The 23,954-nt window shown below is 39.3% G+C and overlaps 1 protein-coding gene across 2 annotated transcripts in view; it reads right to left on the bottom strand.

Moving 5' to 3' along the window:
- Positions 1 to 23,954, bottom strand: part of FRAS1 (Fraser extracellular matrix complex subunit 1) — a 504,323-nt gene that overhangs the window by 447,091 nt on the left and 33,278 nt on the right. The window contains exon 1 of one of the 2 annotated variants that reach the window (XM_043447951.1): positions 13,046 to 13,081. The exons of the other annotated variant lie outside the window; for it this stretch is intronic. Within the exon in view, the coding sequence (XP_043303886.1) occupies positions 13,046 to 13,069 (24 nt within the window). The 5' untranslated portion in view covers positions 13,070 to 13,081. Of the gene's footprint in view, positions 1 to 13,045; positions 13,082 to 23,954 lie in introns of those variants that run through there. 2 annotated transcript variants of the gene reach the window in all.

Raw genomic sequence — 23,954 nt, 5'->3', positions numbered from 1 at the left:
ACATATTATTTGCTTTCTCTTAAATTTTTTAGCTAAAAAGTCTTCTGACGTTACTGTAAGTTCCTGAAAAACAAGTATTTGGCCTTTCATAGCTATACCACCAGCACTAGCATGGCAGACATACCAGCTCTGCAGTGAATTTCTGCTAACCTGACAGAATGAATGAACAAATTTATATCTCATGCTCTCTTTTTCTGCAATGCATTCATTAACAAATAGCATGAAAGCAAGCAAAAAAAAATGCACAGGATGAATCATTTAATCTTGCTAGCAAGACCAAACCTACTGATGTAAAAAAATAAAGACAGAACTCTGTATATGAATATCTCGTACAACACAGGGACATGTGTGCATGCTCAGCTGCTCAGTCACGTCTGACTCTTTTTGATCCCATGGACTGTAACCCATCAGGCTCCTCTGTCCATGGGATTTTCCAGGCAAGAATACTGAAGTGGGTTGCCATTTCCTCCTCCAGGGGATCTTCCCAACCCAGGGATGCAACCCGCATCTCCTGCATTGGCAGGTGGATTCTTTACCAGTGAGCAACCTGGGAAGCTCACATAGCACAGGAAATACAGCCTATGTTTTATAATAACTTTAAGTGGAATATAATCTATAGAAACTTGTTATCACTATGTCGTACACCTAAAACTAATATTTTAAATCAATTACACCTCAATTAAAAAAAAAAAAAGAGTTTAAAAAGAAGATAGTGATCTGCATGTGTTCAAATAAAACCAATTGTGTACACACCCTAATCGTTCAAAAGAAGAATAATCTGGTGGGTAGCATCGAATCTCCGTCTTCTCTACATGTCTGCCAAGGCTGTGTTTCCATCCTTCTCACTTTCTCTTGCCCGTGATAGATTTATACTAAATATTCTTCAAATCGTTGTTGACATTATGGAGCAAGCATGTTAAGATCATAGTGACCAAGACAAGTGTGGTGAGTCTGGTGCTATCTTGGCTCAGCAGCCTCTCAAGGGCTCTCTGTTCCGATTTATTCCTCAACCTCTGATTTCCACCTTGTGTTTAATGTCAAGGTTGTCAACCACTCCTGGAGGAAACTGGAGTAAAATAGTGAATAAAAACACTGTCACGGTTCCATAGCAATAGAGGACGTTGTTCTAGCTGAGGGCACTGAGCTAAAGGAGCTCTGAGCGTGGAGGATGCTGCCCACAAGGAGGTGTTCCGCTCCAGCTGATCCCATCAAATGCTGGGGGGGGCGGGGCGGGAAGGTGCAGGGCTTAGCTCCTCCCATCAGCATGACTGATCTACAAGGCTAAGGTGAAGAACTGTAACATACCACTTTTCATAAATGGATATCCCTCACCCAGCCCAGCTCTCTATTCTGTCCCCAGACCTCCATCTCCACTCCATCCCCAGGAGGAGAAGATCTGTAAGAAACAGTCATAATCCCCACATAGACCTATAAGGCCACCTGCCCATCATGGCCTCTCAGAAGGCAAGAGAGAACTGAAAACACTTGCATTTGAAACTCTTGGGTATATTAAAGTAATGACCAAAAAATGACTAACAATGCCAAATGCTTTATTTAACAATTTAAATTGTTTAGTGAATGTCTTCTTCTAATACCAATGTCCAAGAGTGAGTGGCTCCTAGAGATAATGTAGAAAGGCTAGGGGATGTCCCTGGTCGTTCAGTGGCTAAGACTCCACACTCCCAATGCAGGGGTCCCAGGTTCAATCCCTGGTCGAGGAACTAGATCCCACATGCTGCGGCGAAAGATCCTGCTAGCCGCAACTAAGACTTGGCACAGCCAAAAAAAAAAAAAGCCTAAATACTGGTCCCTTCATGACTTACAGGCTGGCTTCAGTAGGCTTTCCTCAGAGCTCCCCTGTAGCTACTTCTGAAGTCCCTGAAGCCAGGGTACTTTTATTTGCTAAGTCTTAAAGGGAGAAACAGAAAAACCTGTTCATTAAGAAGCAGCAGCTTCCCCTGCCTCTCTTTGGGCTCCAGAATAAGCAGAGGTGGGTACTGGCATATTTCAGATGTAGAAAATAAAGCCACCCGCCCCCCACCCCCACCCCATGCACACATACACCACCATCTCCAAGAGTGTTTTGTTATTCCATGGTGGTGGTGGTGTGTGAAAATGAAAGTCGCTCAGTCGTGTCTGACTTTTTGTGACCCATGGGCTATATAGCCCGCCAGGCTCCTCTGTCCATGGAACCTTCCAGGCAAGAATACTGAAGTGGGTTGCTATTTCCTACTCCAGGGGATCTTCCCAACCCAGAGATTGAACCCACGTCTCCCACATCACAGGCAGATTCTTTACGCTCTGAGCCATGGTGGTGGTGGTGGGTAGTCACTTCAAATCTAGATACATTTGCACTTTGGTTTAAAGAAATAGGAGAATCACTCAGTGTTCTACTTCCATGCTTGCTTCTCCTTTGGGTGAAACGTTCTCTGTTTTGTCCCCACCCCTCAGATCCTAAAGAGGGGTGAGTGTACTCATCATGAGGCAATAAATTTAGATATGTCCACCTGAGAGAAATCTATAGTAATGTGTTAATTTCAATCTCAAGTTAATAAAATCTTCATAATAGTCCACACTGGACTTCCCTGATGGTCCAGTGGTTAAGAATCCACCTGCCAATACAGGGGACATGGGTTCAATCCCTGTTCCAGGAAAATCCCACATGTCTTGGGGGAACTAAACCCCTGTACCACAACTACTGAGCCCGCGCTCTAGAGCCCATGAGCTGCAACAATAAGAGAAGCCATAGCGAGAACCCCATGCACTGCAACTAGCCAAAGCCCACACAGCAACGAAGACCTAGCACAGACATAAACAAATAAATAAATAATAAAAATGACCTCATCTATTTAGTGTTCACAGCTTAACTCAGTCGCATTTTTCTTTAAATATCTTTTCCCCACTCAATCTCTCCTCCAGTTTTCAGCTTTTACTTGATCTACACTGTCCAGCTAGAAGTTAAAATACCTCTGTGAAGGTGGTACCCAATGCCATCCTAACTTGGAGAATTGAGGCGAATTTGTAGAGTCGTTCAGTAAAGTTCATACTCAGCGTGAAAATGATCAAAGCCAACATGTACGGAATAAATCCAATTAGCATATGGGTACTTAGGGTTCATTCATTTCATATAAAGTGACATTTTGATAACTAAAGAATTGAGCCATTAACACTCTCTGGTTACAACCGGTCTGACAGATTCTGGGCATGAACTTCACTAATTGAGTTTTCAGGGACTTAGGTGAGGAGTAGTGATAGGGATGCATTCTGTGCTGTTTGCTCTGTAAAAGTGCTGCTGGAGGTCCTCTGGAAATGGTTTCTTTTCTGAGAAGTATCTAAGAAAGTATGTTCAACAGTTCAGAAAAAGAACAAAAAAGGTGTTCTAATTTTTTTTTTCTTTTGAAAATCACCATTTTCAACCTTGATCAAAGAAGTTCAATTGATCCGAACATTTTAGAAGTGCCATTCAAATTAAAAAAAGATATTGATATAAATGTGCAGTGTTAGGTCTTGATAGAGTCACTACAGTATCATTTGAGCTATTAAAAGGGAGTGGATTTTGCTTGGTATTTTGAGATTCAATGACTATTTGCTGAATGAGCAAGCAACCACACACCTGAATTCTATTTAGGGCCCTGCCTCTCTGTATGCACCTCTGCTCCTGTTCTAGAACTCTCACTTAGGGTTCTTCATGTTCTGTTAGAATATCAGGTCAATGTCCTTTCTTTCCTCCATTCGGCTAACTTATCCTTTTTCCTATAACAAACATGGAAACACATTACAGACTAAAAGCACTATACAAATATAAATTATTTGTATTATTATTACAACTTGAGCCATAATGTTGTCCAAGAATATCAGAACCAGAAATTCTCAGTCAAGAATTTTCTTTAGATAGAAAATTCCAATTTTTTAGCCTAGGTACTGATAAAAAAGAAATTCACCAATGCTTTGGATGAAAATGTTAAAAATTACACTCTCACTTTGGAATTTCAGAGGAAAAGGAGACTCAGTATAGTTTTAGGTTCTTCCAGATGTAAACACAGGAATACCAACTAATTTATTTTTTACTCCTACAACTTTCTCATCAAAACAATTCAAAACCACTATATTGTCTCATGCCTATATGTGGAAGCCATAAAAAAACACAAGAACTGAATGTTGAAGCAAAAGCAAGCACAAGGGAGTTCTAGATCCTAAAGTTGCCTGCAGTTCACAGCTAAACTAAAACATGTTCTTTCATAAATGTTTCTCAGCTTCTCCTTTTGCAAAGAAACAAAATCACACTTGTTGAGTCAGCCACCAGCTCTATGGAGTAATGGTTCTATATAAATCAGTCTTATAATAATCTACGCTTTTAAACTATCAAGTTAACCATGTTCAAAAATTAAAGGATGATTATCCATACTAAATGGCTCCTGTAGCCAGGCTAAGCATTTCGGCAGCTCCTACATATCTTCAAACAAAGACTTAGCACTAGTATCCTTTCCCTTCTCCAGCACAGTCTTGCTTTAGACTAACACTAACCTAAGGTATAAAGACAATGGGCTTGAAAGCCAACAATTCTTGACTACATTCCCCATTCTGCCCCTTCACAAAGCGTGTGATCTTCAGGAAACTATCTTTGCCTCAATTCCCTTAATTGTACAATAGGGATACTAATATCCACACTTGAATATGACTGGAGTATTAGGGTAAATGAGATATACACATATCAGGAGCAAGGATCAGCTACATAATTTGTGTGGCCCAGTGCAAAATGAAAACACGCTCAAAACCTACTAAAATTTTCAGGATGACAACAGCAGAGCATAAAACCAAGAGTGGAGCCCTTCTGAGTGTAGAACTTGTGATACTGCACAGGTCACACACGTGTGAATCTGTCCTTCCACACCTGAAAGAGCATTGTAAGTATTCAATAAATGATAGGTATTATTAAAATGCTTACTTTGATATGAACTTTTAATTTTTCAGAGTGTTTCACAGACAGATGGTTTCCCAATGGGGACACAACCCTCAGAGAGTGAAAATGCCATTGAACAACTGCTGGAAAGACATTGAATGTCTCTTGGCCAAAATTTTCTCATATTCAGAGGCAAAGTTGATTCAGAGAAGTAGCTTTCAAACTATACTTTGAAGCTACTCCCTGAAGAAGATTTGGCGTGCCCTCAAAGACACAGGGGCAGGCAGAGAGGGGGCAAGCCAAGTGGGTCACTCTTACTTGAAACAGAATGACTGTGTTTGACTTGCTTATCTTCATTTGGGAAAAAAAAATGAGTTACATGATAATAAATAAAAACTACTAGATTTGTTGAGCTTGCTGCCTTTCCAGTTTTAAGGTCCATGCTCTATTTCTTGTTATATCTTCACAACCTTAAAAGTAGAACTCTAACACCACTTCCATTTGTTAAAGAATACATAGAGTCAACATCATGTCTAGGGCTGCGTCATGACCCAAAGCCTGCCCTCCCCCAGCACAACACCAGTTTCTTTCCTGGGCTGCCTCTCTCCCCTCCAGCTTCCAGAAGTTACTTCCTTCTTGGGATATTCCCTTTCTAGAGCCTCAAGAAACCCAGCTCCCTCAGAGGTGACTACAGCGTTAACATGACCACAAGTGGAGGAGGAAGACGTATACAAAACGGGATGAATTAGAGATCAATTCAATATGATAATAAGCTATTTCCCTCATTTCTACCCTACCTGTGCCACTAGTATATCCAACATCTCTCTCCCAAACCTGGCATTCTCTTTCTTCCATCCTGCTCCACAAAGCACCCAGTTGCTATCAGTTCTTTCTTGTAAAAGCTCACACTGTGGAATCACACAGCCTGGGAATGAATCTCCCCCTACCATGTTCTCACTTGTGATCTAGAGTGAAAACCTCTCCTGCCAGAGTTTTCTCCTCAGGATATAAAGATTAAGTAAGTGAATATGTATAAACCACTTGGAACAGTGCCTGGAACATAGTAAGTGCTAAGTGTTTATTGAATAAATAAATACATTTTTAATTTACCTTCTATCTAATGTGCCCCTTCACCTCCATCCTTCAAAAACTTGACCCCAAGGATTTCACAAGTGGAGGAGAGGGCTGGAACCAGGGCAGGGACAGAAGAAGTGCTCAGAGCCTGCTGTCATTCGCTAAAAATACCCATCACAGCCATTGTTTCTGTCTCAAAGGGCCAGTTACAGAAGCATTCCAAGTTGACTTATCCTTATTCCACGTTTCACACCAACGCCTTTCAGGTATCACATGACACCTGATGAAGTAAAAAATAAGTTTCTGAGGTCACCTTCCACTTTCAAATGACCCTGATGCACCAAGGTCTTTTCCTTCATTGCCCCATGCCTCCTCCAGTCCCAAAAGCTGACATCTGGCCCACAATACCAGCAGAGCCCTTATAAACTAAAGCAATGAGGAGATTTTTTAAAGATCTATGGGCACTGAATTAGAAAGAGAGGAAATGTAAAAAAAAAAAAAAAAAATAGTGATCCCAGGAGTGTGCGTTCACTTAGGGGACAAGTGCTACTGTTCCTCCCGACAACGACCACTACCACAAAAAAGGAACCACATTCTAGAATGCCTTTAAGCAGTCAACTTGCTTATAAACAGTCTGAAAGAAAGTGAAAGTCGCTCAGTCGTGTCCGACTCTTTATCACCCCATGGACTATACAGTTCATGGAATTCTCCAGGCCAGAATACTGGAGTGGGTAGCCTTTCCCTTCTCCAGGGGATCTCCCCAACCCAGGGATCAAACCCAGGTCTCCCGCATTGCAGGCAGATTTTTTTACCAGCTGAGCCACAAGGGAAGCCCATAAACAGTCTACAATTCCCATATTAAGAGATTCAATTGAGTTCGACTTTAGTTTTTAAAAATAAGACCTTTATTCAAGAATACAAATTGAAATAATTGCCACATGTCAGATGCTATTCCTGGCTATGGGAATACGTTGGCCACTAAACAAAGTCCATACCCCACATGGAACACATAGGGAATTAAGGGGCCGGCAGGCACTCATTCTAGTATGTGTGGTTAAAACCACTAACATCACTTATTTCTTCATTCCTAACTTTATTTAGAGCAAAGGGAGCACTTTGAGAAGAACCAAGATCCATGCTGACCCAGCACGCTGAAGAAGAGGATCATCCTAGTGGAAAGCAGAATATCAAGAAGACAATGGGAAAAGCAGAGAAACAGAACAAAAGGTAAAAGAGGACTACAGACTAACTTCTCTCTTTGCATGTTCAGTCTGTAGCCAAGTCTACTCTCCTCACACCACATGGTGTCTGTCTCAGTCGGTAGGGCTGCCATTAGAGTGTCACAAGCTGTGTGGCTTAAACAACAGCTGTTTGGAGGGTAGAAGTCAGGAGATCAAGGTGTCGGCAGGGCCGGTTTCTTCTAAGGCCTCTCTCCTAGGCCTTCAGATGGTTATCTTTTTCCAGTATCCTCACACAGTCTCCCCACTGAGTGTGCCAGTGTTCTGATCTCCTCTTCTCATAAAGACAGCAGTTATTTCAGATTAGAGTCTGCTTGAATGACCTTATTTTACCTTGACAACCTCTTTAAAGGCCCTATGTCCAAGTACAGTCGTATTATGAGGTACCAAGAGTTACAAATTCAACATGTGAATTTAGGAGGACACGAATCAACCCCTATCAGTCCTCTCTCTACTCTTAAGATCAACAGCATGTATATTATCTATGGTGAAACAGATCACCAGCCCAGGTGGGATGCATGAGACAAGTGCTCGGGCCTGGTGCACTGGGAAGACCCAGAGGAATCGGGTGGAGAGGGAGGTGGGAGGGGGGATCCGGATGGGGAATACATGTAAATCCATGGCTGATTCATGTCAATGTATGACAAAACCCACTGCAATGTTGTGAAGTAATTAGCCTCCAACTAATAAAAATAAATGAAAAAATAAATAAATAAATAAATAAGCCTTGGGAAAAAAAAAAAAAAAGATCAAAACCAAGATAATATAATAGTGAGACTTCACCAAGCCTTAAATAGACCCAGCCAGATTTTATAAACTATTTTGTGGGAGAAATATGCTCTAACTTCCAAACAAGTAAATTAAAAATAAACACTTTAGTTTATTTAGTTTATTATCAATTTAGTAGACCATCAGGAAATAGTTTTCCCCAACCCCCGCCTACAAAGAGGCTTTCGTTGTTTGAACCAAACCTAATCAAGTAGGATCTAACAACATTAGGATAGAATTTCTTCTCTTGAAAAAGTTTTGACATTTTTGCATTCAAAATAAAGATCTTTCTGGTCAATTAGATGGGTTTTAAACATTTCTTTATTTACAGATATTTCATTGCTTTTACAATTGTGAATTTGGAAGACATTTCCTGGTGAAGGGGCCGCTCACAGGAAGAGGACTGTTCCAGTTTGAACATAGGCTGAGCGCTAACTTCATTCTGGCTGGTTTCACAGGTTAAGCTGGCATATGTGTGACTAAAGCTAGACTAAGCAAAACCCCTAAACCCAGAACTGAATTTTAGTAAATTTTATGACTAAGTTGGAAAATTCTGGCAAGTCGTCACAGATACTTTACCTCTCAAATGGACAATGGTATCAAGCAGACAGCAAGTATTATCCTCAAAGAAACTGGGTAATTCTAGCAAGAGTTTATTATCTAGAAGCCTCTCTGTGGTTCCTTTACAATTCTGTTATTTTTCAAATGGTGCGCTTGATGATAAGTAGATTATTAAATCACTCTGAAAATTCATATACTCTTTTTTAAAAAAATTTTTATCATAGTTGATTTACAGTGTTGTGTTAAGTTCTGCTCTAGAGCAAAGTGATTCAGTTAAACATATATACACTTTCTTTTTTGTATCTTTTCCATTATGGTTGGGCTTCCCTGGGGGCTCAACAGTAAAGAATCCACGTTCCAATGCAGGAGACAAGGATTCAGTCCTTGGGTCCAGAAGATCCCCTGGAGAAGGGAACGGCAATGCAGGGGTCTGGCAGGCTACAGTCCATGGGGTCGCAAAAGGTCAGACACAGCTAAACCACACAAACCATTACGGCTTATCACCATGCAGTAGGACTTTGCTGTTTATCCATCCTATATATAATAGTTTTGCATCTACCTGTATCTATTGCTTTAAATGCTAAATTGTAGCCACTAAACTTTCCCAGTTTTATAAGAGGAAAAAACTCTTTAAGTTTTTTTTATTCCTTGCTTTTCTTTTTTTTTTTTTTCCATTTATTTTTATTAGTTGGAGGCTAATTACTTTACAATATTGTAGTGGTTTTTGCCATACATTGACATGAATCAGCCATGGATTTACATGTGTTCCCCATCCCGACCCCCCCTCCCACCTCCCTCCCCATCCCATCCCTCTGGGTCTTCCCAGTGCACCAGCCCTGAGCACTTGTCTCATGCATTTGAAGTTTTATAAGAGGCAAAGCAGACTGGCCTTGGTGTCTTAGTCTTGGCTCTACCATTTTCAGGGAAGCCTTGAAAAAGTTCCTTATTTTCCCTATGCCTGTTTTTTCCATAAAATGGAGATGATGACTGTAGCTATCTCATAGCGCTTTAGAGAAGATTAATCATGAGGGTTGCATGTAAAGCACTTAATACAATGTCTACCATGTAAGTACATAGTAAATTGCAGTTACAACTGTTAGTAGTAGTACATAGGCTTTACAAGAACCCTGTGAAGTAGGTACATAATCTCATGTCCATTTTCAAAATGAGAAAATTGAGATGTGGAGAAGCTGCCATTTGCCTAAATCTAAACAACCAATAAGAACATTATCTAACTCCAGACCCTGAATTTACACTAAACCAAAATGAATTACAAGTGTTAATGAAATGTTTTTAGATAAACTGGCACTTAGACCTTTGTGCCTCCTCCCTCATTTTCACGAGCTATTCACATCCATGTTTGCTTCCAAAAGCTAATGACATAGACAAATAAATAAACTATTCATGGCTTGTATCGTATAGACTACAAGCAATATCTACCAATAATCAATACAGGGACCTCTTTGATATGTGAAATCATTAAATAAACTAGCAACTGTGTTTTCACTGTGAAAATTAATTACTGCCAAATGGGAGACAAACCATTCAAATAAAGGTAAATGTTACATAAAGGCGTTGGTTATTGTGTTTTTCAAAAATATCTCAGGAAGATTTTGAGAATTTGGTCATTTCAGAAATTTGACCAGAAAGCTTTGAAAAATGAATAAAATTAAGAATAATATCTATCTTTTATTGCTAGATCTTAACTCTGTAATTTAATGCTAATTGATAAATAAAAATCATTCATTGGTGGCTCAGATGGTAAAGAATCTACCTGCAGTGTGGGAGAGCTAGATTTGATCCCTGGGTCAGGAAGATCCCCATATAGAAGGAAATGGCAATCCACTCCAGTATTCTTGCCTGGAGAATCTCATGGACAGAGGAGCCTGGTAGGCTACAGTCCGTGGAGTTGCAAAGAGCCAGACATGACTAAGCAGCTAACACAATAAGTTAAAAAATATTAATATTTATTTAAAGAATAAGTAGTATCTTCAAAAATAATTAGTGAATATCCTGGTTTTTCTTTAATTGGAGCATAGTTGGCTTTAAGAATTAGTGACTATTCTGGCTATAGAATATTTTCAACTCAGTTTTGTTTCTTTTGGGTCCATATATTAACTCCCAGGAGACTACAAAATAATAACCTATTGAGTGCTTGTTCTGTATCAAACACTGTATTAAATATATGAAACCGTTGGATCCCCCACAACTGCCCCATGTTTTGAGTACTATTATTATCCCATTTTACAGATGAGGATATCAAAACATAGGGATTCTGTAACTTGCTCAAGGACCAACAGCTGCTAAATAAAAGAATCCAAATCTGAACTTAGATCAGCTGGCTCCAGAGTTTACACTCCTAAGTGGCACTTTATAACTGAATCAAATACTCAACTGACAGTACATAAATAGGTTCCGTTAACAGGCTTGAAAACAATCTGTTTTAGCAGGTTAAGCAATGATTATGCAATAATTCCTGAAGGAGGGCATGGCAACCCACTCCAATATTCTTGCCTGGAGAATCCCCATGGACAGACAAGCCTGGCGGGCTATAGTCCATGGGGTCGCAAAGAGTCGGACACGACTGAGCGACTAAGCATAGCACAGCACATGCAATAATTAATTACACATTTTTTCTTAATGCAACATCAAATTTCAACTCAGCAAAATTTCCACCAAAAAAGGAGAGTTCCTATCACACAGTTCTTACTAGAACACTCCACATTATTAAGATTCTATTATAGATAAAAGTCAGAAAAATTCCAATTCTAAAACTTTTTAAGCTAAAGATTCAAACGTATATTGAATCCAAATAAGGGAAGAAAAGAATATTGCATGTGGCTTGAATTCAGTTCACTTCAGGAAAAATCTCTGCTACCTCAAACAACCCAAATAAGTAAACTGGAACACTTGTCATCATTATCATTTTCATTTTGAGAGAATTATCCAAAATCCACTGATCGCACTTTTCATCTTTTCCCTAACATGAGAGATGTTGTGTGACCCAAAGTTCTTTGGAAAGATATGGATAATATAAAGATGGAGCACCGCAGGCTTTCCTAATTTCACTTCAATAGTCACAAAAACCCACTAAGTGACATAAAATTTTACCTATTCCTTTCACATTGATGTTGTGTTTCTAACTGCATGATGATTTTCGGATAGCCTGCTGTGCCATCCCAGACTGGCCATCAAGACTGAGGCTGGGGTAAAGGACAGGAGAGTCGGCTCCATAAACAGATGAACTGTTAGGCAAAGCACACCCTCATTACCTACAACATCATACAGCAACTATTAAAATCTACTTCTAAGACTGCTGCTCATAGTAACCTTAACAGAAATAACTGAAAATAGATGCTTCACAAACAGAATTTCTCTAAATAGCACTCTTTTAAATTGGTCCTGGGGGGTGTCAGAGGATTTTTTAATTTTGTCTTCATAACTGTGTTCTTTCACAATTCACTGACTTTGTGTCTTCAGATGCAAATTTCTTTTTCTACTAGAAAAGTTAATAGGCACCTCCACTTAGAGCAGATGGTTCTTTATAAAAAAAAATAAAAAGTTGGAGAGCATCTGGCCAGATACATCAGATCTGGTAGTTCACATTTTAAATACCTGCTATTCTTGATTTAATTTATTCAGACAAAAATAATTTTAATCCTGGTAACTTAATCTCTGGCTCTTCTGAAAATCTTAATAAGATTTTTATGGGAATAGATATTAAATATAATCAGTTGTCATAGTGGTATGAATACTGTTTTTCTTTCCCAATATAAGCAACATGCCCCAGTCATAACAGCTGCAAAAATAGAGATTCACTTTGATTTACGCTTAGCACTTTCTATCTTAGCCCCTAGAAACCCTGGTTAACTCCCTTCCATTACTGAAATGTTTATTTTTTTTCATGGCTCCTGCACAGGCATTTGAGTTTTAAGCTGGTACTTGTGGTACTTTTTCATTTTAGAATAACTTTATCATATTTTGAATGCTTCTCAATACATACCTAATTATTCTTTTTCTTTTTTTTTTTTTTTGAGAGTGGCTCCCTCCTTTTGGCTGCTCCTGAATCAAGACAGGAATATGACCACAGGCTTGAGTTTGCAATTTTCCTGGGGTGAACCAATGTAGTCAAAATAAGGGGTGACTGAAGGAAAATTATATGTGCCTCATTGTGATTTTTCATTGACACCAAGCTACACAAGAAGCAAAGGTTAAAGCCAGATGAGTTTTCTCTTTCTCATGTCATCACTCAATGTAACAACCCTTCTGAGATTTGCAGCTCCCACTCTGCACACACAGACCCCCTGGGCTGTATACACACACAAGACAGAGCCTTGGCTAGCTTTGTGTGGAACCTCAGAGTTACTCTGAAGTCTTTGAATCTCTCTTAATCTGTGACCTATGAATGCATCCAAGGGTGACACAGTGCAAGGAATAACACTGTAAGCTCCTTCAAACCTACCTCCCCCTAGGTCCACCAAAGACCCCAAAGAAGAGTACCCACCACCATTGATGAAGCACCCATCATATGCTAGTCCTCATGATAATCCATCCATCCTGAAGAACAGGAACCTGAGGTGCACACAGGTTAAGTAAATAACAACTGAAAAAGTTACTATGTAAGAAAGCAGAGCAGGATATGGGTCAAGAGCATCCTGAAGTCCCTTTTTCCCACCATTCTATACTTCTTTCCACCAAACCACTGAGAAAATAAGAAGAACTGAAAGCTCCAAAAATACTAGTCAGGGAAGTGCTTCCCTCTGAGGCATCCAGGTTTCAGCTCCCAGAACCAAAGCATATACGATTTTTAAAACTAAATCTGTTTGAGAAGCAGTGAATCTGTTTTCCCTTTTGAAAATTAGCCACAATCAAAGTCCACTGGAAAAGTCCAGCATTACTCAAGAGTCAAGTATATTTTGACTCATTCACTCTACCCAGAGCCACCCTTCAGAGCACAGTAAATTCCAACTCTATAGATACCGGCATGGCACTGAGGAATTTTAAGCAGAAGAGAAATATGAGATTCACCCATCAACTAGGTATCTCTTGATGCTGTAGCAAACGGATCTGAAGGGCACAGGTCTGGAGAGTAACATGTACATGTCAGAGGGCCCTGTAGAAATCAAGCTCAAATTTGACCAAGAAAGGGTGGGAAGGATGGGGGTGAGAGGGAGGTTTAAGAGGGAGGGGACATACATACATACACATATAGCTGATTCACTTTGTTGTATGGCAGAAACCAACACAACATTGTAAAACAACTATACCCCAAATAAAAAAAATAATAATAATGGTGGCATGAACCAAGATCCATGGCAGTATAAAGAGCAGGAAAGAGAAATTCAGAAATAAATGAAAGTTAAACAACCAAGCATTTGTGACAGATTAGAGGAATAAGGGACACATAGTAGGAATGAAAAAAATTAAGCTAAACTAATTAAAATGTATGCCACTGTATTAAAGAGCAATGGAAATAGCCCCACCTAAATGCAAATTTAAAGCCCAGATGGCCCAAAACACTCCCCACAAAAATAATCCTTAACTGCAAAAATTTCTTCTAACATCCCAATTCAATTATTTTTAACAATGTAGTTATTTCAGGTTTTACTGTGAATTAGGCTCCTGCTGAATATTAATATCCATGATTTATAAACCACAAGTTTATCTTTTATGCTTCACATAATTATAATCTTGCCATTTCCAGAATTATGCTCCTTTTGGAGGTTTTACATTTGAAAATTATGCTCAGTTAATGTACAAAAGGATAAGAGAGACCATTCTATGCAATGACAGCCTTTATATCAACTAGAGGACAAATGCCTTTGTTTTGTTGTTGAGTTCTAGGAAAAAATCTCCCATGGGCATTTGTTCTGTTAATGACAACGAGAAAATCATGTTTTGCAACACACAGCTATACTTTAGGAACAGCATGATTTATAAGTTCAATGATTCTGAGCCTAGATGAGTTAATGATTTGAAGGCCACGGGAGCAGCATTAGCCTAACTCAAGGATGAAATAAGAAAGTGACAGAGTTTAGGAAGACCTCTTGGGCTCTCAGAGCCCAATTTTACACTCTATCTATCATGGTAGTTTGTAAAGTAAGTTTTGAAAAAAAAGCGGGAAATTTTTTTCAATAGAAAAAACAGCTTCAAACTTAGTATAATTTTGACCTTCTTACCTTCCTGTAGTTTTGAACCAACAGCTGGCCCTCAAATTCCATAAATGCTCAGAATCTTCTACATTAGCATATAGTTCCATACTAGAAACTGTTCAGTTCATTTAACATGTTCTTTACATCATTAGCTTCTTTCCAATTTGGGCCTTAAGGCTCTTGCCTTCTGCAATGGTCATAAATGCATTTTGTGTTTTGCTAGAGTATTATGTTCTTGTACAACATAAACTCTGCCTGGCCTATGTATACCCAATTACATGTAGAGCAAGGAAGCACAGCTTCAGGGCTGGCTGGTTCTAAGTACCAAGTTTGCAATGTCAAGGTCTTCACCGAAAATTGTTACACATTGTCAACATGGCTGATTTCAAGTAGATTTTTAAAAAGTGAAGTTTGAAGAGCTAGGTTCAATTTATATTCTATCAGGAGTCCAGACACCTGGCTAATTTCATAATATGTGTTCTCCAGACAGACAAAATGAGAACTCAAATGACCTGGAGTTTGTATCCCAGAGTCAGAGATAAATTAAAAACTTGGAATTCACCAAAGGAAAGTAATAAGAAATCAAAAGAAAGGGTCCATGTATAATCAAAGCATAATTCAAAGGCAATGGGGGCTTACTTCCCTGGTGATCCAGTAGCTAAGACTCCATGCTCCCAATGCAGGGGGCCCAGGTTCAATCCCTGGTCAGGGAACTAGATCCCACTAAGAATCTGCATGCTGCAACTGAAAAAGATCCCACAAGCTGCAGCTGAAGATCTTGCATGCCAAAACTAAGACCCCATTCTTGCTGTTGCTGTTCAGTCACTAAGTCGTGTCTGAATCTTTGTGGCCCCGTGAACTGCAGCACGCCAGGCTGTCCTGTCCTTCACTACCTCCCAAAGTTTGCTCAAACTCATGTCCATCGACCTAAGACTGGGCACGTCAAATAAATAAATAAATATAAATATATCAAAAGAAGATAAAAACAAAGGCAAGACCTCTTAGGTGGATCCAACCAATTTATGGCTTCTGTTAATACTTTGTTACAAAGTCCATAGGCTTCCCAAGTGGCCCAGTGGTAAGGAATCCACCTGCCAATGCAGGAGACGCAAGAGACATGGGTTCAATCCCTGGGTCGGGAAGATCCCCTGGAGGAGGAAATGGCAACCCACTCCAATTTTCTTGCCTGGGAAATCCCATCAACAGAGGAGTTTGGCAAGCTACAGTCCACGGGGTTGCAGAGTTGGACATGACTTGGTAACTAAACAACAAGAACACAGCTAAGGCAACAGGATCAACAACTCTCACATGACTTGTGAGAGGTGAGTCTCCCTCCCCCTTCTCATGTCTAAGAGTCCCCAGAAGAGGAAGCTGGAATGGGGACCCAGGGGAACAGGTCTTTCAAATATTCAAAGCTTCTGCCTCCAGCTCTGTCATCACTGCTTGGCTGATGCGATCTGACTTTCAATGCTGTGATCAGTTCCTGAAGCCCACAAGTTGACAGCTTTGATTTATTTTTTAGGATGTCTTCAGGTGTAAGTCACAGAAAGACCCAAGTACAAGTGGTATAAACGTCTTTAAAATTAGAGAATCCAAAGATCAACACTGATGGGCTGGAGGGGTAAATAATGCATAAAAGAAATGTAAACGGCCTTTAAATACAGGAACACAGAAATGTAATTAAAACTATGTTGAGTTACAAGGTCTTACCTATCAAATCCAAAAGTTTGACAGCATACTTAATCTTACAGAAAGAATCAAATGACCTTAAAACACAGAAGTTTGACTATCCTTAACAAAGTACATTTTAAAGAGCAAAAAAAAAACTTAAACTATTTTCAATAATCATATTGATCAATTCAGCATGCTTTGCTCATATAAAATTACCACAGATACATAGTACCTGAATATGTTTCATTATATTAGTGTCAATGTGAAATAAGCTTTTCAAAAGAAAAGACACAGGAAAACAAAAATATTCCTAAATTTGAAAGGGAATTAAGTATTAACTCATACTTCATTTTCTTTTTAAAAGGAAATATATATTTCTTAGCTCTGTCCTATGAAAGGATCAGGAAACAATGATCAATCCAGGAACAATATGTGGTTTTCAGCACCTAGGTTTTGGCCCCTGAATACCACTTCCCATATTGGAAAAATGGGCTGACTCTACAGACTAAGGCAGGAATGCATGAGGATGGAACATCTTCTATCCCAGAATCAAAGAATTTGTCACCATGGACTGGTGTGAAGTGTGAAGTGAAAGTTGCTCAATCGTGTCTGACTCTTTGCTACCCCATGGACTACACAGTCCATGGAATTCTCGAGGCCAGTATTGCTACTCCATGGACTAGACAGTCCATGGAATTCTCCAGGCCAGAATACTGGAGTGGGTAGCCTTTCCCTTCTCCAGGGCATCTTCCCAACCTAGGGATTGAATCCAGGTCTCCCACATTGCAGGTTGATTCCCTACCAGCTGAGCTACCAGGGAAGCCCAAGAATACTGGAGTGGGTAGCCTATCCCTTCTCCAGGGGATCTTCCCGACCCAGGAATTGAACCGGGGTCTCCTGCATTGCAGGCGGATTCTTTACCAACTGAGCTACCAGGGAACAACGAAAGTATAGGACTCATCATGAAGAGTTGGGCACAACTGAGCACTGAGCATGCGGGCACCCAAAGATGAGACAGCCTGAGCTGCAGAAGGAAAATTAACAGCAGTGAACGGCCACACCTCAAACACATTAAATACCCACGAATCCACAATAACACAGCTTTAAGCAAAAGGGGAAACTTCACTGGCCACCTTTGGTTAATGCCAGAGAACCACACCAGTATTCTTAAAACTGGTAAATAAAAGAGAAAAACAAACAACCAAGAATCCACCCAGCTTTTCCCCTCTGCACTGTGCCTTAGGATAACCAGATATTTACATAATACAGGAACTTTTATCTTTTAGATGGATTCAAGCTCACAGATGAGGAAGGAATGCTAGAACTGGAATATCAGCATTTTGCTAAAATCGAATAAAATCAGAGATTCAAGTTATGGTCACTGATGGCAGCTAACACTAATTAGGTGAAAAGCTGATAATGTATGGTCAAACTGATAACCCTGAACCTAATTATCACTCTTAACATCAAAATAAAAGAGAGAAAACCATGTACCTCTTAGTGAAAGTAGTTTTGCGATCTATGTTAAATTAAAAAAAAAAAAAAGAATTTGAATAAGTAAAGAATCTAACTACAAATTTTCAGAAAATACCAAGGATAGAAAAACATGTTAAATGACATCACAGAGATGCATTCAGAAAAATCTGTAGGAAATTCTACAGGACAAGCGAACAAGTATCTTCAACAAATAAATCATGAGGAAAAAAAGACAGATATGCTTAGAGATTAAGAGATGTGTAGACCAATTTGAATTATGTTTAAACCATCCAAATACAAACAATAACCCACTAGAAAATCAGAAAAATCTGAACACTGACAAGGTAGTCAATGGTCATAAACTGATAATTATTAATAATAAGTGATGGGAACACGAAGGTTTATTATACTAGTTTTCTTTTGTGTATGTTTGAAATTTTCTCAAGTGAAAAGAAAGAGATTTAGATAATGCAATATCCAAAGAAGATATACATGTGGCCACTTAAGCTCATGAAACAATGCTCAATATCATTAGTCATCAGGGAAATGCAAATCAAAACTACAATAGGGCAGCAACTAAACAGTCAGAAATTCAGAAAATAATTGGTGTGGTCGAGGATGTGGAAAATTGGAACCCTCATATGCTGCAAGTGGGACTGTAAAATGGCTCAGTCACTTTGGTAAACAGTTCAGTAGTTCCTCAAATGAATAAACATAGAATGACCAGTGGATCAGCAATCCAATGCTAGGTATATACTCAAGAGAACTGAAAATACATACTCACACACAAACCTGTACACAAATATTTATAGCAGAATTATTCATAATAGCCAAAGTGGAAGCAGCCCTAATGGCATCGACTGGTGAATGGATACATAAAAAGCAGTATATCTATACAACAGAATATTATTTGACAATAAAAGGAATCAAGTTTTGATACACGCTACAATCTGGATGAACTTTGAAAAGATTATGCTAAGTAAAAGAAGCCAGTCATAAAAGACCACACAGAAATTATTTTGTTTATATGAAATATCCAGAATAGGCAAAGCTATACAGACAAAAAGAAACACACTGGTTGGCTAGGGTTGAAATGGGGTGCGGAGTGGGGAGAAATACTGGGCGGGAGATAAAGCTGCTAAAGAGCATAGGCGCTCCTTTTCTGGAGTGATAAAAATGTTCTAAAATGATTGCAGTGACGGTTGTTCAACTCTGTGGGCATACCAAAACCCACTGAATTGTATATTTTAAATGAGTTAATCATATGGTATGTTAATTCTATCACAATAAATGTCAAAATAATAATACAGTAGTGGTCAAAACCAAGTGGCTTAAACAAATAAGGAATCTTTTTTGTTTAACTAAGAAGTTCAAAGGTAGAGTGTTTCTAGGCGTGGTTAGTTCAGGGGATCAACAGTAACATTAGGGACTCCAATTCTCTTCTTTGTTTCTGTTCTGACATGCTAAGGTGGCACTCTGTCTTTAAGCTTAGTCCCTTGGTGACCAGTGTATTTTTGCAGCTCTCCACAGCACCAGAGACCACCACATCAGAGGAACAAGAGACTGACTCTTTCCTCGATTTCTTTTTGAGAACAAGGAGACATTGCCCAGAATCTTGCAACACACTTCTCCTTGCCTCCCAGAATCCAGAATTGCATCTTATGCCATGCTCTGACCAATCACAAGCCAGGGGAAGGGAACCATGCAAATGCGTAGGTTATCGGCCTTCAATGGAGAGTGCTGGAGTACTGTAGAAGGGAACGGCAACCACTCCAGTATTCTTGCCTGGGCGATCCCACAGACAGAGGAGCCTGGTGGGCTATAGTCCACAGGATCGCAGAGTCGGACACAACTTAGCGACTGAACACAGAATGTGGTATCCCTGGGGCTATGTGAAGTCTCCTCAAGGGTAAAGTGAGAACAGACATTTTAAAGCAATTTCCAGATGCCCATATCCATATGCTTTCTTTTCTAAGGATAGGCTAAGCCTTTCACACTATAAAAGAGAGGCACATATCTCAACCATCCTGAATTTTTATATAGCATGATGCTCTGGTATGTTAACATCTCAGGGTCACCAAACACCAGAACATTTTGAAATATCAATGTAGGTGTTAAGAAAGTAAATTATCCTGGTAACTTGCAACTATTCTTTCTGCAAATCAGACAGCTAGCAATCCTTTGCTTTTAATAAAATTGAGGAGGAACTTAATCAAGTTGTCAGTGGATCATTAAAAGTAATGTTTCGTGATAGATCACGATTGATTTTTAGCCTACAACATAGAAGGTTAGGAGTTCAAAAGGCTATAACAAATTCCTTTCTTTCCTATTTACTTATTATGTGAACAGGAATTCACAGAGTTTACATGCAGACAAGTGAAAAATGGAAATAGAATTGATGCTTCACTGTGCCTCATACAGTAATAAATAATATGTATTCTGCATAAACTAATTGAAGGGAAAAAAGCTCCATCCATCTCGTTAAGAGATGCATTCCTGATAAAACTGTACTTCCTAACATTTAACAAGTATTTATCAAAACTTGTAATGTATTTATGTTGTTTTGCTCAACTGTGATAACTCAATCCAAAGGAAACTGTTTAACACTTAAAAGCCTTATGCTCACAGGAAACATTACAAATGTTCTAAATTTAAGTTTATATACATATTTTGTTGCAGAAAAGTATAATAGGGCAATCAATAGAAGACTTTCAAGCATAAAAATAAATTACATAAGGATAAATTTCTACAGGGAAAATTGGATCAGAAATGAAAGTTCGAGAAGTACATTTCCTTACAAAGATGAGTTTCTGTACTTTTTATGGATGATGGTTGAAATCAAATTGCTACATTTGATTCTGTTCGGGTATATGACATTTTAGGATGGAACTGTAACAGTCCTAAAATGTCAATGTTTTCCATATGCAAAAATGTACATCCACGGCAACTCATGCATCTTAGGAAAAAAATTTAGATATAAAATTGTAAGTGTGTAAAGATGTACATGATTTTCAAAACTATATTGAGGACATGTGAGTAGAAATGAAGAAAAAGAAGACCACTGACTTAGGCCAAAGAAAATTTATCACTACGTCTCAAGAGGGGCCCCCTCTTTTCTAAAAGATACGGCCAAGAGAAAGAAAAATGCCTGAAAATATCAGAGTTCGTTTCTTAAAATATTTATTTACTTGGCTAAGCCGGGTCTTCATCGTGGCACACAATTCATTGCAGTGTGTGGATCTTTTAGCCAAGTCTAGAGTTCCTTGCCATCTACACCAACCTCTGGGGTACCCATGTATCTCTAGCTGACATGAGCAGGTGGGTGGGGCTGCCAGCACAGGGTAGGGTGGGAAAGCTAGTAATAACGTTCCTGCCAATTTATCTCCCAGGTCTCTAAGCGTGTCTGAAATCCAAATATTGTGGTTCTTTCAGTTTTATCCCCTCCAGCATCTCCTTTCTATGTGCAAAACTGCTCTGACAGGCTGTGTGGGGTGAGTTTATGTGTTGCCCAAAACTATACCCTTTTTGGGTTATCAGTTTTACTACAAAGTCAATATGACTGTTATCTGATACAGTTGCTACTGGCCACATGCAGCTATTTAAACTTTTTTAAAAATAAACTTTATAATCCACTTCCTTGTCTTTCACACTAGCCACATGTCATTGACTCAACAGTCACATGTAGTGTGTGGCCACCAGCACAAATACAGAACATTTTCATTGATACAGAAAGTTCTGTTGGAATGTTCCACCACGCCAAACTGTCCTTGGAAGGTATGGGGCATGTGGGGTTCTCCTCTCAGGAAACCTGTTATTCCTCTTCACAGTCTTTCTTATCCTTGGCCCCATACTATGCCAGCCTCACAGTCCTTACGATGTGACACTTGATGTCTGAATTTCAATTGCTTTTGGAGTTAGAGCTCTTTCTCAGGGGGACATCAGGCCCTAGATAAACCACAGAATGCAGTTAAACACAAGCTTTCAGCATCAGGTAGGGAGGATTTGTTTCTCCAGTATAGGCAAGGAGGACAGACTTGTCCCAGCACCACCCGCCTGCACATCCCAGTTCAGATCAATCCAGCAAGACATCAAGGACAGATTTAAAAGGTTCAATAACACCTGACACTAACACAACACTGTTATTCAACTATACCCCAATATGAAACAAAAATTATGGGAATTCCCTGGCAGTCCCGTGGTTAGTACTTGGCACAGTCACTGCCCGGGCCTAGGCTCAATCCCTGGTCAGGGAAATAAGATCTTATAAGTCTCACAGCACAGTCAAAAAAAAAAAAAAAAAAGGTAATGTAGTTAAGAAGAATTTAAAAAGGAAAATAGCATAATCTTGCCACACAAATGGAAGATTAGAAGTGAACTGAAAATAAATATCCCATAACTGTAAAAGAATTTCAGGTGGTAAAGTGAACCCAAAATGAATGCATCCCAAGATGCATCTCATGGAATGCTTACATGTATCTTCTTGTAAAGCAGATTTATACAGTTTAAACTATGTACTCTTGGCAAAAGCAAAATTGAACATAGAAAATATTTTTTCATACTGTATTTCCCAATGCAGATGCCTCATCAGCTATTCACATGTAGAAACTCTGGACAATAGAAAGTATCTTATTAAGATAAGACCTACTTCATTTAGAAAAGATTTGATTTTTTATTGACATCTTGCCTATGATAGAAAAAAATGATTTAAATATATATGCATTATGTGTATTTTATATATATATGGAAATAAAACTCAAGTCTTTGCCCAAGGCATTTACCTATGCCTGCCACTCTCTCTCTTAAAACTCCTGACCGCACCAGTCTCTTCTCTATGCGACACTGCTGAACACTCCAATTACGCCTCCTCCTCTAACACGTATGGACAGGAATGCTCTCTGCAGCTCTGGGGGAATAAAACAATCAAGCCCTTGGAGGCATACACATTGTGCTATCCATGGCTCCTCACAGACCTTCGTTGTTAGTTCCTGTGTCTCAGCTATGTTCCAAACAGATGTATTTGCCGTGAGCACAGTTACCAAAGGTGAGAGAGATGTCATCCCATTTGTGTGGAGTAAGTTGTACACAGGAGCACACCTGTTAATACTTGAGACCAAACAGGGAACCAGAAGATGGCAGTTTTCAGGACAGGACTAATGCCAAAATAGCTTTAATGGTTATAATACACACACATATATGAAAAGATAGTGTTAGTCACTCTGTTGTGTCCTACTCTTTTCAACCCCTTGGACTGTAGCACTCGAGGCTCCTCTGGCCATGACAAAGGATTTCCCAGGCAAGAATACTGGAGCGGGTTGTCATTTCCTCCTCCAGGGGATCTTCCCAACCCAAGAATCAAACCCGCATCTCCTGCATTGGCAGGGATGTTCTTTATCAGCTGAGCCACTAGGGAAAAAAAAATTATATATATATAAAATACAATAAGGAGATGATTGTAAATATTGAAAATGAAAGCTCTTAGGTCTGGCTCCTAATTTGTTTCCATGTTTTTATTACATCATCAGTTTGGGGTTAAAATTGAGATATTAGCACAGAGGGATGTAGATGAGAAAAGCTAGGACATATACCAAAAAAGGAAAAAAGAAAGGAGGAGGCAGGTGAGGAGGAGGATAGGGAGGAGAAGAAACACAGAATTTAGAGACCATGCCAAAAGGCAGACAAAGAACAACCTCTACACTAAAAATCTAGCTGCTTCTGACATCTATACACAAAATCCTTACAAGGAGATAAAACAACAACAATAAGAAATGAAAGCATGAAGCCATGATTTCTAAGGACAGTTCTAGCTATAAAAACCAGTGGCCCCTAAAGTTCTTTTCAAAAAGACCTTTATAACTCACATTTCTGTTTCTTTGTTCTTTCTCGCCCACATATCCTCCAATGTTTCCACACAGTTCTCTTACATAAAGACTCATAAATATTAATATTTGGATTCACACTGATGAAAAATTACATGCCTCCTTCCACCCAGGACATCCTCAAGACCCTCTGTCCATGGAATTCTGTAGGCGAGAATATTGGAGTGGGTAGCCCTTCCCTTCTCCAGGGGATCTTCCCAGCTCTGGGATTGAACTCGGGTCTCCTGTATTGCAGGCA

The sequence above is a fragment of the Cervus canadensis genome, chromosome 26, assembly GCF_019320065.1.
Source record: "Cervus canadensis isolate Bull #8, Minnesota chromosome 26, ASM1932006v1, whole genome shotgun sequence".
NCBI lineage: Eukaryota > Metazoa > Chordata > Mammalia > Artiodactyla > Cervidae > Cervus > Cervus canadensis.
The sequence above is the reverse complement of the archived record's forward strand: the minus strand, read 5'-3'. Positions and strand labels throughout refer to the sequence as shown.